At 37.9% G+C, this 14,663-nt stretch overlaps 1 protein-coding gene across 7 annotated transcripts in view; it reads right to left on the reverse strand.

The window, feature by feature from the left end:
• RALGAPB (Ral GTPase activating protein non-catalytic subunit beta) overlaps window positions 1–14,663 on the reverse strand; it is a 106,213-nt gene that overhangs the window by 4,724 nt on the left and 86,826 nt on the right. For all 7 annotated transcript variants that reach the window (XM_082361920.1, XM_082361916.1, XM_082361918.1 and 4 more), the window contains 7 exons: window positions 11,053–11,211; window positions 9,277–9,442; window positions 6,496–6,618; window positions 5,103–5,239; window positions 3,298–3,406; window positions 2,443–2,521; window positions 45–193 (listed from right to left, as the gene is read on the reverse strand). In XM_082361920.1, coding sequence (XP_082218046.1) covers window positions 45–193; window positions 2,443–2,521; window positions 3,298–3,406; window positions 5,103–5,239; window positions 6,496–6,618; window positions 9,277–9,442; window positions 11,053–11,211 — 922 coding nt within the window. The remainder of the gene's footprint in view (window positions 1–44; window positions 194–2,442; window positions 2,522–3,297; window positions 3,407–5,102; window positions 5,240–6,495; window positions 6,619–9,276; window positions 9,443–11,052; window positions 11,212–14,663) is intronic.

Here is a 14,663-nt window from a genome sequence, read left to right on the forward strand (position 1 = left end):
AAATGAAAAGAAAATTCAATCCTTCAGCCACATATGAAGCTTACCGAGTGCTCGCCTACTGACAATCATCCCATCCACAAGAGGGATGACCATGTTAAATTTTCCAGTGGCTCCTTGAATTTTAATCCGGAATAATCCAGTGTTTAAAGGGTGGATGAAGATGACAGGAACTTCTTTTTCAAGAGCAGTAGATCTTAAGAAAAGAAAAAACTCTTTTTACCCCAGATATTCAAGAGCTGAAGTCCCCCATGTGTAATATAAGAATACCAAGGGGACTTACTGCCAGGCAGTATTTGAGAAGAGACAAGTGATCAGTCTGCTTAGAATCTTCTTTCTGGGAGCCCATGGTGAAGCTCCCCACACCAACACCTGACCCTAATTACCTATCACTGGGGTTGGACTTTTGAAGCTGACCAAAAAAGGGGCTAAAAATTGTGCTTAGAAAACCACTGGGGACACGGGGTGGAAGGAAAGGCCAGAAAAATGTATGGTGGGGAACCATCAATAGCAACCAGCCATGGGACTTTTACTTAGTTCCTCCTTCTTGTAGGGAACAAAAGTGCGGCTGGCCAGAGGGCAGGGAATTCCACCACAGTCAATGCTGGCACCTCAGAGCAGAAGTGGGAATACACTTTAGGCTCACTATGGGAATCCCTGATATGATTTTTTTTTAGGGGCTGGGGAAAGAGGTCGGGAGGACCTTAGTCTGGGTCAGTTGCAAGTGTCCTCCTCAGCAGAGGTGATAAATGGCTGAATCTTATCACAGTCAAAGCCCTCAAAGTCTCTGAACAGGTAACACAGCTGCCAAGGTCAGCAACCATACCTTTAGAAGACTGAATTGCACATCATGTGTCGGGGCTATGCCAATGCATCTAGAGGTACCCATGTTACTCTTCGATGCTATATGCCAGGGTTTTGGTTTGTTTTTGTTTTGCAACACAATGAGCTTTCTTTCTAAAGTGATTTTGGCCAAAGGGACAGTGAGTCAATATTTTAAGACATTTAATAAAAACCAATCCTATACTAATTCTGTCCCCAAGACAAATTCTGAACTTTGCTAAACTACTAGTAAAACACAAATTTTACAGTCCAATCATATTACAACTTTTGACCTAAAAAGATTAAAACAACAACAAACAGTACAAGAGACTTAAAAGTTCTCTTCCAAACTAGTTCTAGAAAAGTACCCCTCATGAAATCTATCCTGGTCTCTTCAGCAAGTCACTGTCATGGACGAAAAAAAGAAAAACAGGACTGTTCTGTATTAAGAGAGACTGTAGGAATTAACACCAGATGGATGAAATGGATGCTGGTTTAAACAAACCAGCTATAAAGACTATTTTAGGGAAAATGGAGAAATTTGAATGTGAGCTGGCTACTAGATGAAATTAAGGAATTGCTACTAACTTTATTACTGTGATAATGTTATCTTTATCTATTTGAAAAGTGTTCTTAATCTTCAGAGGTGCATATTTAGAATGTTAGAAAATCTGTAATTTGCTTTAAAATACTTTAGCATAAAAAACATGGGGACTTCCCTGGCAGTCCAGTAGTTAAGACTCCATGCTTCCACTGCTGGGAGCACGGGTTCCGATCCTTGGTCGGGGAACTGTCAATAAGATCCCGCATGCCACGCGGTGTGGCCAAAAAAAACCAAAACAAACATGGAAGTTTTAAGAATGACTTGCCCTATTCTAGAAATTTAATATGATAATGTCAAAATAAACCACCTTTACTGACTTCATTTCTACAACAGTAATCTAAATTCATCTCACGTGCAATACAAACCAGATCATGGAAACAGAAGGAACTTATTCAAAGTTAAAATATCAAGTTTAGCTTGATATAAATTATTTGTTTAAACCAAAGACAAGCAAGCAAAAAGCTTTGAAACAGTAAAAGCTGCACAGATACATTCTTACTATTCCTAGAATCATATTATTCTGTTTTTATCCTTTTTGTGCATGAAAAGTTAAAATAAAAATCTTAATATTATAATAAAGTTAGTATTACGTTTTACTTAGAAATATTTTTCCATTAAATAGCTCCTATGTGATGAGGATATTTTAACTGCTATCTATCCAGAATGTTTTGACCAATTTAATTCCATTATTTCTATCTAATATTGCTACTCTATTATCAGCCTTCATTAATACTTAATTGCCTCCACTTCTCCGTCTTTCTTTTTCCCTCAGATAAATTTAAACAGCAATTAATTATGCCATTTAAAAATCCTTGCTAATTTGATCACCTTGTGCATTAATCTACAAACTTCTCTCTGATTCTTTTCCCCTAATTATGTTTACTTCTTACTGCCTTCATCCCTTTTGTTTCATTAAAGTCTTTATCTCTTAATTAAACTGCAATCAACATATTGTAAAAAATAGGTTTCTCTACGCTTAAACACAATGCTGATAAACTTCAAGCAAGTGAAGAGCGTACCTCAGAGAAGTGCTACTATTTGCAGTAGTTTCCACACCAGTACTGATTTCTGTCATCAGGTCTGAGAGGGGAAAGTTTTCTGGAAGAAAATCATAGCATTACAATTAATATCTCCCTCCTAGGAAACCTATTTTCCTAATCTCTTCACATAGCGGGCAACAAATATATGGACTGCACTATCCTAAAATATATAATCCTAACTATTCTTCACAAATTAAAAAAAAAAATTCTCCCTTAAGACATATTTTAGGTAAGTTCATCTAAAGCAGAGAGTTTTTACAGAACATAATCTATAGTCTTGGAGGGCTTGGAAATAGCTTTAGAAGTTCTGGAAAGCAACTATCACAACTTTCTTATAAACTCTGAGCTGGATGAGATTCTAGGATAAATACACATTTCTAATGTTCTTATGCAGCTTACATAAAAATCATGAGAAACATATCCATAGCAGAATCCCTAAGGACAAATTAGTCTTTACACTAAAATAAGACAGTAGGGTCTGTGGAAAGAGGGTGAGGGAGGTGTTCCCCCTTCTCCTTTCCAGAGGTTCTGGGGTAACTGGGGGCTACATGCAGTGGGACCAAGTGGCCACAAACCAGTAACTGTCATACCAAGAAGAGCTAAAGGCTTTTTGTAACCATGAGTCTCATCAAATCTTCACAACTATGAAATAAGTGCTTGATCACTCATTTAACAGATGAGTGACCTAAGGCTTAATGAAATCCAGGCTTGCTGAACTCCAGTCCCAGCTCTTGGCCACCATATAGGGCCTATGCTGCCACTCCCTTTAGACATTTAACAAGTCATCGTCATCCTATTATAATCTTATTTATGGACAAAGTCCTTACACAGTACCTATATCATCATAGCGTTCCACCCAGACTACAGAAACTCTTGTCTCAGGTCCAAGGGGAGGCACAGGGCGCCCCTGAGGCAGCTTCTTCATTCTGGAACTGGGACTGAGCTATATGAGGCAGAGAAAAGCAGAAGAGGGGAAGAAAAACAAACAAATAAAAAACACTGGCTTAATAAAACTACAACCATACATTCATCAAGCTACCCAGTGAAATAAGGATCACGTCATGGGAAGTCACTTCTGGAAAAAAGTATAAAATATGTTTGCAGAAAAGCCCTTCTTTGGTTCCTCTGTTTATCAAGTCTCAAACTAGAACAAGGAAATGAAGGTCTAGAAACTTCAAATGAAAAAAAGATAAGGAACACTAAACAATTATAGTTATAAAAATAAAATTTGATGCAATGTCTTAATGAGTGCTTAAAAAGGATCTGAGTCTATCTCTATGGTCAGAAAGCAGTACGACTTTTCCATCATAGCAACATCACTGATTTGCCTGGGGATCCTTTCAGTGTTGAATTCTTGTCAACAGCTTTTCCTGTATCTACTGATACAATGATATGATTTTTCTTTCCTTAAGTTTGTTAGTAGTCTGCAAAGTATGTGGTATATAAAAACATGGTGCTTTAAGAGTTGTCATTCTTTGGATTTTAAGAAATAACCAAGCTTTATGTGTTTTATTTCTTTTTCTTATTTCCCTGCATAAAACCTCTACTATCTTGTGAATAGAAGTAGTGAGAGCAAACATCCTTGCCTCCATTTGGGGGGAAAGCTTTCAGAATAATGTGTAAGTATAATGTTAGCTGCAGGTTTCTAGTAGAGTTCTGTTTCAGGTTGAGGAAGTTCCCTTCTGATCGTAACCACGTTGGCATTCAGAAAATGAGTAGCAATCCCTGACTATTAGATCTGACTAAAATTCTGCATTACCTGACTTGTTCTTCTCCAAACTGTGTTCTGTGAAACCTTTTTAAAGGTAGCAACTCATGATTTTCAAAATCAGTCTACTTCAGAGAGTTTTATGTAAGTTAACTTTTTTTCCTAAATCAATTTTAAAGGTGAACCTCTCCCATATTCTTTTAAGCAAATACTTACGTTAAAAGTAATTTTAAGTGTAGAAAGAGCCAAATTAAACCCCTTTACAATGGAAGAAGGGCTTCAGAAAAGTTTACACTACACTTCGTCTTTTTTATTATTTGTTCTAAATCAATTTTCTTACACCTATAAACTGATCCTGTACTCTTGTTATCACTTACTTGGTCACTTTCCAGTAAGGATTAAGACATAACATGAGGGGAGGACACAGATAAGACATAACATCTGAAAAGGTAAGAAAAAAGGATAAAAGTAAAATGCTGTCTTCTTGTAGTAGCTGCTGTGTTGCCTCACTCAGTGCATTTATTCAAACACTGGGTGATTCTTCAAAATGCTATCATCTGTATGTTGTCAGACTTAAGTTGAATTTTGCATGATTAATGCTATGAAATGTATAGTAACTGTTGTACCATTAGTGGATATTTTAGGGACCAAATAAAAACCTAGGCTTGAGACGGAATGGGTGAAAGAACCGAGCATGGAACTGAAATGGCTAAACCAAGGAAAACAACAAAGGCTGAATTAAAATTAAATATTTGTTGCAAGCTGAAAAAAAGAAAATCATAAGAATTTGATTAAAAAAAATTAAGATACTAATGAATCAGTACTGCTATAATTACTCTCTGGGTTAAAGTTAAAAGCTTTTCAGGTGCGATTCTATAATTACTTCCATTTCACTACAAATTTTTGGAGGTTTATCAACAAAGTGACTTACCCTCTGTGAGGAATTAAGATTGTCTGTGTGATTAGGGAAAAGCTCAAGCGTCAGGGATGGCTGTTTCAGAATTCCTGGCATAAGATCCATATTTGAATCACTATCTTGGTCTGAGATGTTACTTTCCAACGAATCAGCTATAGCGTAAAGAAAAAAAATAATTATAATACCTACTACTTCTTTAGAGCAAACGTGTTTATTAAACTAGTTATGCTAACACTCCAACCTAAGTCACTTAAGCAAAGCATTGCTTCTACAGCAAGGGTTGGCAAAGTTTTTCTGCAAAGGATCAGGTAATAAATATTTCAGGCTTTGCTGGCTATACAGGTCTCTACTGCATATTCTTCTTTGTATTTTATTTACAACCCTTTAAAAATGTAAATACCATTCTTAGTGTTCTGAATTTTGCCTGTGTGCCGTAATTTGCTGGCTCTGGCTCTACTGAGCTGGTGCAAACAGGCTGGGCCAGAGACACCAGGCAGGGACTCAGTTCATAGAGGACAGATGGGGCCTGGCTTCTGGAATTCAGGTGGTAGATCACAGCCTTGACATGAAGGCAAACAGCTGCTAAGACACTGACCTAGACCATGGAAGGCCCCTCCTGCCAGGGACACAACTGGCCCCAGACTAAGAGACAGAGAGGGGCCTAGAGTGCAAAATTAAGGGTCCAAATACAAAGGTTAGGAGGCTGCCTAGGTAGGCTAGGGTACACAACAAGTCATTAGCCTAGAGATGAGATCATCCAAGTGTGATGTGCAGCATTCTATCCTATGGATGGTCTCAATGAAGAAGCTGAAGTTTTCCACCTACTGCCTGGTCAGGCACAAAGAAATGAGTTTAATTTGCAGGAAGCAAAGGTTCTAGGCAAAATAAGACTAAGAATTCAGACTGAGAAGTAATGATCACTCCTGATCCTTGAGAAGAACAGGCTAATCACCACCTTTTCTAGGCTGAAGTTTCTCCTCCTCAGTGTTAGAAGATCAGCCAGATGCCATCATGAGAGCCTTCCAATTGCAGTATTCTCTGGGGTTCCATATAAAGGCTCTCACATGGAAACAAGGAAGCAGGTGAGGGCTTACTCATAATTAGAGAAAGAAATGAATAAACTGGAAAATAGGGCTTCTATGTATTAATCAGATTAAAAAAAGTTAAAAAATGGGCCAAAGTGGATCTCCTTTATTTAAAAATTATTATTAGAGGGCCAGTCTTCTTGTTTTTAACTACTTTCCTTTAGTTAAGAGGGGATAACATCCTGTACCTCTGCATAATCTAAAAGCTATCATGCCTTCGAAGCTGAAGAATGTCTTAGATGGCTTCAGAATCTCCCCCAATGCAATACTACTGCACAAACCAGTGAATACAAAAATAGTTCCATACAAAAAAATGCCCTTACTTAAGGACTCCACAGAAGAAGGAACCACAAAAGCTATTTCCGTAAGGGCATCAGCATAATACAGCACCTTCTTCTGTCCGTTGAAAATGCTAGCCCCAGCATCTTCAGAGGAAATCACTTCATCTAGGAATGAGAAACACTACATTACTGCTCTAAAAAGTGGGGAAAACCAATATCATCCTGCTTCATGAAATTTTAACTGGTTAATAAAGTGATAATAAATAGAAGGTACATTTTCAACATGAACCAATTAATGTGTAAGAAGAATAAACCATAAATGTTCATTAAATGTCTTTATACTAACTTTATTTTTTAAATTAGAAGTCGTATTTTTTTAAAATTTATTTTATTTATTCATTTTTGGCTGTGCTGGGTCTTCGTTGCTGCGTGCGGGCTTTCTCTAGTTGCAGCGAGCGGGGGCTACTCTTCGTTGCAGTGCACGGGCTTCTCATTGTGGTGGCTTCCCTTTGTTGTGGAGCATGGGCTCTAGGCATACGGGCTTCAGTAGTTGTGTCACACGGGCTCAGTAGTTGTGGCGTGCAGGCTCAGTAGTTGTGGTGCACGTACACTAACTTTAAATCATAAAATCTTAATTTCATACTTTCTGAAACTACTCTAAATCAGACCACTTTTGATTAGCAGGACCTTTAGCTCATCTGTATAAGGCAGATTTAGGGAACAGTCTTTTTGGAAGAGGTAACAGTAATCAAAAGGGAGAAGACTACCACAGTCCCTCTGAAGGGAAGGGGGACAGATGCCTGCGTGTGTGTACTCTTGCTTTCAAGGCATTTCCTGTCCCTGGTCTCTCTCTACTGCTCCTCAGCTTTGCTTCTGTTCCACTTTCTCCAGTGATCAGTGATATAATATGAAAGTGTACAGGCAGTTTAGTAATAGTATCTGCTCTAAGCCAGCAAGATTGAATTAACAAAAGTAACACTCCTGAGAGCTAGTATAGTTTTCAATTAAAATGAACACAATGCCCTGCCCTTAATACATAAAAGATCAACAACCTGACAAAAAACTGGGAAGAGGAAATGAACAAGTAGTTCTCAGGTAAGAAATAAAAATATGAGAAGATGCTGAAACTCAATCATAATTAAAAATAGAAAATTCCTCATCTAACAGACCGGAAGACACCTGAATTGGTGAGGATGTGGCAAACAGAAGTTTAGACCAGAGGTTAGCAAACTTTTTCTGCGAAGGATCAGATAGTAAATAAGGCTTTGCATGCCATATGGTCTCTGTCACGACTACTTAAGTCTGCCGTTGTAGCATGAAAGCAGTCAGATAATACATGAAGAAGCGTGGCTGAGATCCAATAAAACTTTATTTACAAAAACAGGCATGGGCTGTAGTTGCTGACTCCCGGTTTAGATGCTGGGCAGGCACTTGTGTCTACTGCAGTACACACTGTGGTTACTGCCCCAACATCCACTCCACCCTCCCCTCCTCTACCTTGTTTATTTCTACCAGGATCATTCCATCTCTCTTGCCACAGCGACAGGCTCAGGGTGGTCCAATCACTGCGTATCTCAGGATTTGGGGAGAAGGGAGGTTCTGAGACTCAGCTAATCTCTCCTCTTCAGACTAGTGTGGTATGTGAATGTAAAGCCTAGAACTGCCTTATTTGCACTATGAGGAAAGCCAGGCTGGGACAAAGCCAACACATGGAAAACAGAGCTAAAGGAAAACTGCAGAGAAATAGAACAGGACTGCTGATCAAATGGCAACAAAAAATGTACACTAATCTCTGGAATTTTCAGTTATATGAGGCAATAAATGACCTCCAAAATCTAAGCCAATTTGGGTTGGGTTTTCTATTACCTGCAACCTTAAGCATCCAGCTGATACATTTATCAAACTTAATCCTTTATCAATTCTACTTATGAGAACTTAGTCTATAAATACACTCAAGCACATATTAAAGGTTATGTGGCAACTAAAATTAGAGCATATCCTCAAATACTTTGATTCAACCTTGGTTGAAAGTAGAAAAAATTACAAGTCTCAAGTCACAATGATATTCAATGGGAAACCTTGAGAGAGTATAATCTTGTTGACAGAAAAACTCTGCTAATTCAAAGCACGGACATAGGCATTACCCACTTGAGAAAGGTATTATTAACTTTCCAGTGATTTCAAGAGCCCCCAGAACAAAAAGCACTAGCCAGGTGGGGCAAAGGCCTTAAGTTTAAACTTATACTTGCTCTGGTACTTGTTATCCTGATTACAGTTCCTCAGGAGGATTTGCAGAGATGGGCATGAATCTCTCAGAGATAGTCAGCTGTTTACTACAAAGATTTTTATATAATATCTCAAGAATGTAACTTAAATGACAGCCACAAAGTCTAAAAAACACACCTGTTAATAGAAAACTATATTTATTAGACAAAATACACTTGTTAGGAAACTGTACTGTTTGCTATAATCTATTATAATATTGTTATAGAAAATGGAATTTGTTCACTCACACTCCAAAAAAGGAACTTATTAACCTTGTGATAATTAGGCCATTAATTTTATATTAATTAACTCTGTCATTATATATGTATATAACATATACATTCATTTATATATACATATACATAAGTATTCCCCATATTAACAGAAAATGTCTGGAAGACTATACAATTATTAAGTGACCTCCTGTGAGGATTAGAGGAAAGAGGCTTTTCCATTCTATACCTCTGCTTGTTTTTTTTAAGACTACAAACTAATAGTAAAGGGGGAAGAGTCAAGAGTAACAAAACAAGAAAAAACAAATGAACATATGAGTTTTACCTTGTTCAGGTCCTTCACCATCATCGCAACTGTTAATAGACCAACTAGTGGAAACATGCCCAGTCCAGCCAGGGTGTCTGCCCACATCTACCGCCCAGCCAAGGGAGAGCAAAAATTCTAGGAAATGTGGCTGAACATTTCTGGAAGACTCCACATTCTTTAAAATCTGAAATACATAACAATCATCAGATATAATGAAGGAAACAAAAGAGCGTATCAAAATAAGCTTCATAAAAATCGATTCACTTTGAAGTGTCTGATAAATCAAGCCCAAGCTTAGAATAAACTGGGGACTATATATATCACTGTAGTTAAAAACGCATGCTTCCAAGTTAGATAGGTTTGGGTTCAAATCCTGGCTGGGCCTTGGGCAAGTTTCTTAACCCCACTGCTTCAGTTTCTTCATCTGTAAAGTGAGTAATAATGATGGTTGTGAAGATTAGGTGAGATAATACAAGAAAGTCCTTTAGCTCCCTCCCTAGCAAAATAATTATTGAGCTAGACATGTTTACTAAAAGTAAACAAAAAACACTAAGTCCCCACCTTCACAGAGTCTGATTAGTGAAAAACATTACACAGGTATGTGATTATTTACTTACAAATCTTGACAAATGCTATAAAAAGTATAAACCTATTAAAAATTCAATAATTAATGAGTGGGAAAACATCCTTCTCTTAGTCCAAAGAAGAGAATGCAACCATTCCAGAAAAAAATGAAGTGACCAGAAGGGTCTCTCCTCTTTACCAAGTACCAAACTTAATTCCTGGGCTTCAGAAAGATAAGTCCCTTGTTCTAAAACAGTGGTTCTCATGGGGGTGATTTTGCTCTCCAGGGGACATGTGGCAATGTCTGGAGACATTTTTGATATCACAACTGGTGGGGCACCGCTGGGATCTAGTGAGTAGAGGCCAAAGATGCTGCTATATGTCCTATTCTATAGAACAGCTCCCATAACAAGGAATTATCTGGCCCAAAATAGCAACAGTGCTTCTGTTGAAAACCCAATGCTAAAGGAAGAAAAAGGAGAAATCCTCTACAAATTAAAAATGAGATGGGGAGAGGGGTAGTGTATCAACATCATCTGGGGAATCTCTTAAAACATAAGATTCTCTTAGCCTACTCCAGAACTTCTCTATCAGATCAGCAGAGATAAGATCCTGGAATTACTACTTTTAAAAGCTCTCCCAAGTAACTTTTGATGCAGCCAGTCCATAGATCACTGATGTAGTTCATACAATGTTAATCAATGGCAAGACCATCTGGAGGCCTAATAAAGGTAAAATATGTGGTGTGTTACGTCGAATACTTCTCAATCCACTGGGCATCGGTGCCAGGCCATTATCTCTTAAACATATCATCTCTTAAACACATCATCTCCTTAGAAGTGTACCTGTTTAGTTCACCCATGTCCCTTCATGTTCTTCTAAGTGCCAGGAAACTGATTTGACAGCCAGTTCTCCTTTTCTTCCAATTAAAAATTTTTTTCAGAAGTGAAACTTTAAAATAAACAACTTGAAAATTTAGTCAAGATGCAATAAGTAAGCCAAATTCAACTCGCAGGCCACTGGCTGGCAGCTGGAAATTAATCTAAATCTTCCCTGTGGCTAGGGAAGGCAGGTCTCAGCCATTCTAAAGGAGGCCTCAGAGAATCTTATTGTTTTCTAGTCACACTCAGTCCCTAGAAAGCTAAGGAAACTCAACCGGTGTAAGAATTACCTCAAGGGTTTATAAAATTTACAGCATAAAAATTTACCCCCAAAATCCAGAAATCTTACCTCCTGGTTTGTTTTCTGACCTGGCTTCATATAGAAAATAAAAACTGTGTCGAAGGGACGACATGGCAAGAGATCCAGATACCCAATGTCATCAAAAAATCCAGGTATCATGGAGTCAAGTGCAATAAGGTGAGGAGGTAGACGACTATTTGCAGGTTCCTATCGCCAAAGGAAGAAAGGAGAAATTATTATCTCTCTTCATCATTCTAATTATAAAGGCAATACTTGCTCATGTTTTAATAAACATTAAGTTAAAAAAAAATTATAAAGTGGCAGCAATAAGCACAACGATAATCCCAAACTACAGAAACTATTTAACATGCTTGTGTACTTCCTTCCAGTTCTCTTATTTGCCTTTTTCTGTTGAAAGACAGTTGAAATCTTAATATGTATATAATTTAAAATCCTATTTTCTCTATAAAATATCAAGCTTTCTAGGAAAAAATTTTATATGTATTTTATTCTTATTCATTGCCCGTGTTAATGCAAAATGGTACAGCCATGCTGGGAGGCAATTTGGCAGTTTCTTGCAAAGCTAAACACAGTCTTACCATACAGTGAAGCAATTACATAACTTGGTATTTTCCCATATGAATTAAAAACATGTCTACACAAAAACCTGCACACAAATGTTTACAGCAGCTTTATTCATAATGGCCAAAACTTGCAAGCAACCAAGGTGTCTTTCTGTAGGTGAATGGATACGTAGACTGTGATACATCCACACAATGGAATATTATTCAATGATAAAAAGAAATGTGCTATCAAGTCACAAAAAGACATGGAGGAAACTTAAATGCAAATTGCTAAGTGAAAGAAGCCAATCTGAAGAGGCTACATAGTATATGATTCCAACTATATGACATTCTGGAAAAGGCAAAACTGTAGAGACAGTAAAAACTCAGGGGTTGGGTGGGGGAAGGAGGAGGAAATATGTCTAAGAAGATTACACTGGACTTTTAGGGCAGTGAAACTATTCTGTATAATGCTATAATGATGGACACATGTTATTACGCATTTGTCAAAACCCACAGAATTGTACAACACAGAGTGAACTCTAATGTAAACTATGGACTTCAGTTAATAATCCATCCCATACTGGTTCATCACTTGTTACAGATGTGTCACAACGATGCAAGATGTTACAATACGAGAAACTATGTGTGTGGAGGAAGAGAGGTTATATGGGAGGTCTCTCTACTTTCTACTCAATTGTTCTGCAAATCTAAAACTGCTTTAAAAAATAGTCTATTAATTTTTTAAGGCATTTTTTGTTTTGTTTCCCCCCATCCCTTATCTTCTTTGAGACCCTGATCTTGCCCAGCAGGTTGGGCCATCCACGATATTTTTCAGGAAAGCATCCCCCAGAGACGGCAAGGATTACTCTCCTCTACAATAGCAAGGATCGTGAGCCTGGTCTTCTAGTCCATTATGTAACATTCCTAACAGGGGTTGAGGCAACACCCTATCATCAAAAACATTACTATTTTTGCAGTCAAACAGAAGAGTATTCACACTATGAAATAAGTTAAGACTACAAATAGCCTCACATCAATTCAGGTCAGATTTTTCCACTAAGTGAATTTTATACAAACATACAAAAGAACTTCTAGTTTTCATTTTTTACTTTGAAATCATGGATAAGGAACTGTAGACCTGCAGCATGCTATGATACACTTTATAGGACAAAGGCTCCTCATTCTTTCTTTTTTAAATAAGCTATCTCATCAGCTTGTTCTTCTGGATGATCTTCTGATTCAGGAACATAACATGCATATGTTTTATATCTCTTAACTCTTAATAACTTCATTTAAAATTTTTCCCTCTAGGTCTGTGTTTTAATACATTTTCTTAGAATAACTTTTGTCAATATCGCAGTTGTAACTGAGGTATTTTGGCATCATATTTCTAACTGGATATTAGAGCCACAGTCATTAATATCTGCACTTTGTGTGTAGTGATCTTAATTCTCATTTACTTTAAACATTCTATTGATTCTCTTATGGCTGTCTAATTAGAAATCATATTACCTGGGAACTGTCTTTTCCTTTCTAATGGTTTTTTTCCTCTTATTTAGTTTCTTTTAATATTTCACTGACTTTCCTGGTTTTGATACTATACTGTAGTTATGTAAGATGTTACCCATTGGGCGAACCTCCCTGCACATTTTTTAAAAAATTTTCTGTTAATCTATAATTATTTAAAAATTAAAATAGGGACTTCCCTGGTGGTGCAGTGGTTAAGAATTCACCTGGGGCTTCCCTGGTGGCGCAGTGGTTGAGAATCTGCCTGCCAATGCAGGGGACACGGGTTCGAGCCCTGGTCTGGGAAGATCCCACATGCCGCGGAGCAACTGGGCCCGTGAGCCACAACTACTGAGCCTGCGCGTCTGGAGCCTGTGCTCCGCAACAAGAGAGGCCGCGATAGTGAGAGGCCCGCACACCGCGATGAAGAGTGGCCCCCGTTTGCCGCAACTAGAGAAAGCCCTCACACAGAAACGAAGACCCAACACAGCCAAAAATAAAATAAATAAATAAATAAATAAATAAATAATTTTTAAAAAAAGAGTTACTTCTTCTCCAGTTATTAAAAAAAAAAAAAAAAAGAATTCGCCTGCATATGCAGGGGAGACGGGTTCAATCCCTGGTCCGGGAAGACCCCACATGCCACGGAGCAACTAAGCCCACTCGCTGCAACTACTGAGCCCACGTGCCTCAACTACTGAAGCCTGCGTGCTCTAGGGCCCGCATGCCACAACTACTGAGCCCGCGTGCTGCAACAACTGAAGCCCATGCGCCTAGAGCCCGTGCTCTGCAACAAGAGAAGCCACCACAATGAGAAACCCGCGCACCTCAACGAAGAGTAGCCCCCACTCGCCACAACTAGAAAAAGCCCACGTGCAGCAATGAAGACTCAACACAGCCAAAAAAAAATTTTTTTTTTAAATTAAAAATAAAAAAATAACAACTTTCCATTAACTAAAAAACTCTCAGTGTTAAACAGTGGCCAAGGTAGATATCCTTTACCTCTGATTTTTAACAAAGGGTGGTTCTAGTTTCCTCATTCCCCATCTCGTTTCCTAAAGAGGCTGCCATTTACTGAGATCTACATTACTGGCCGTGGCTAAGTTTTTGGTTTTTTGTTTATTCATTTTTTAAAAATCAGACTGAATATTATTCTACTGAATACTGACTGTTTTATTGACTGATCTGCTAAAATAGGATCAAATTATTTTCTTAATAACTTTACTAATATTTACCAATAACTGACTCTCCTTGAGTTCCTAGGATAAACCTTACTTGGTTGTAGAAGTTAATTTGTTTAACACGCTGCTGAATTCAGTTTTACTAGCATTCTCCTTAACACTTTTGCACATATATTCATAAGTAAAGACTGGTTTATAGCTTTTTCATATGTGTGTGCTGTCCGGTTTAAGTTATTAGAGATAAGCTAAGATTCATAAAATAAACCAGTTTACTTTCTGACTCTTTCCTATGTTCTGTCTCTCTTTTTTTTTTTTAATATTTATTTGGCTGTGCTGGGTCTTAGTTGCAGCATGCGGGATCTTCATCGCAGCATGCAGGCTCTTAGTTGCGGCATGCGGGCTCTTA

The sequence above is a fragment of the Balaenoptera borealis genome, assembly GCF_965194805.1.
Source record: "Balaenoptera borealis genome assembly, chromosome: 16".
NCBI lineage: Eukaryota > Metazoa > Chordata > Mammalia > Artiodactyla > Balaenopteridae > Balaenoptera > Balaenoptera borealis.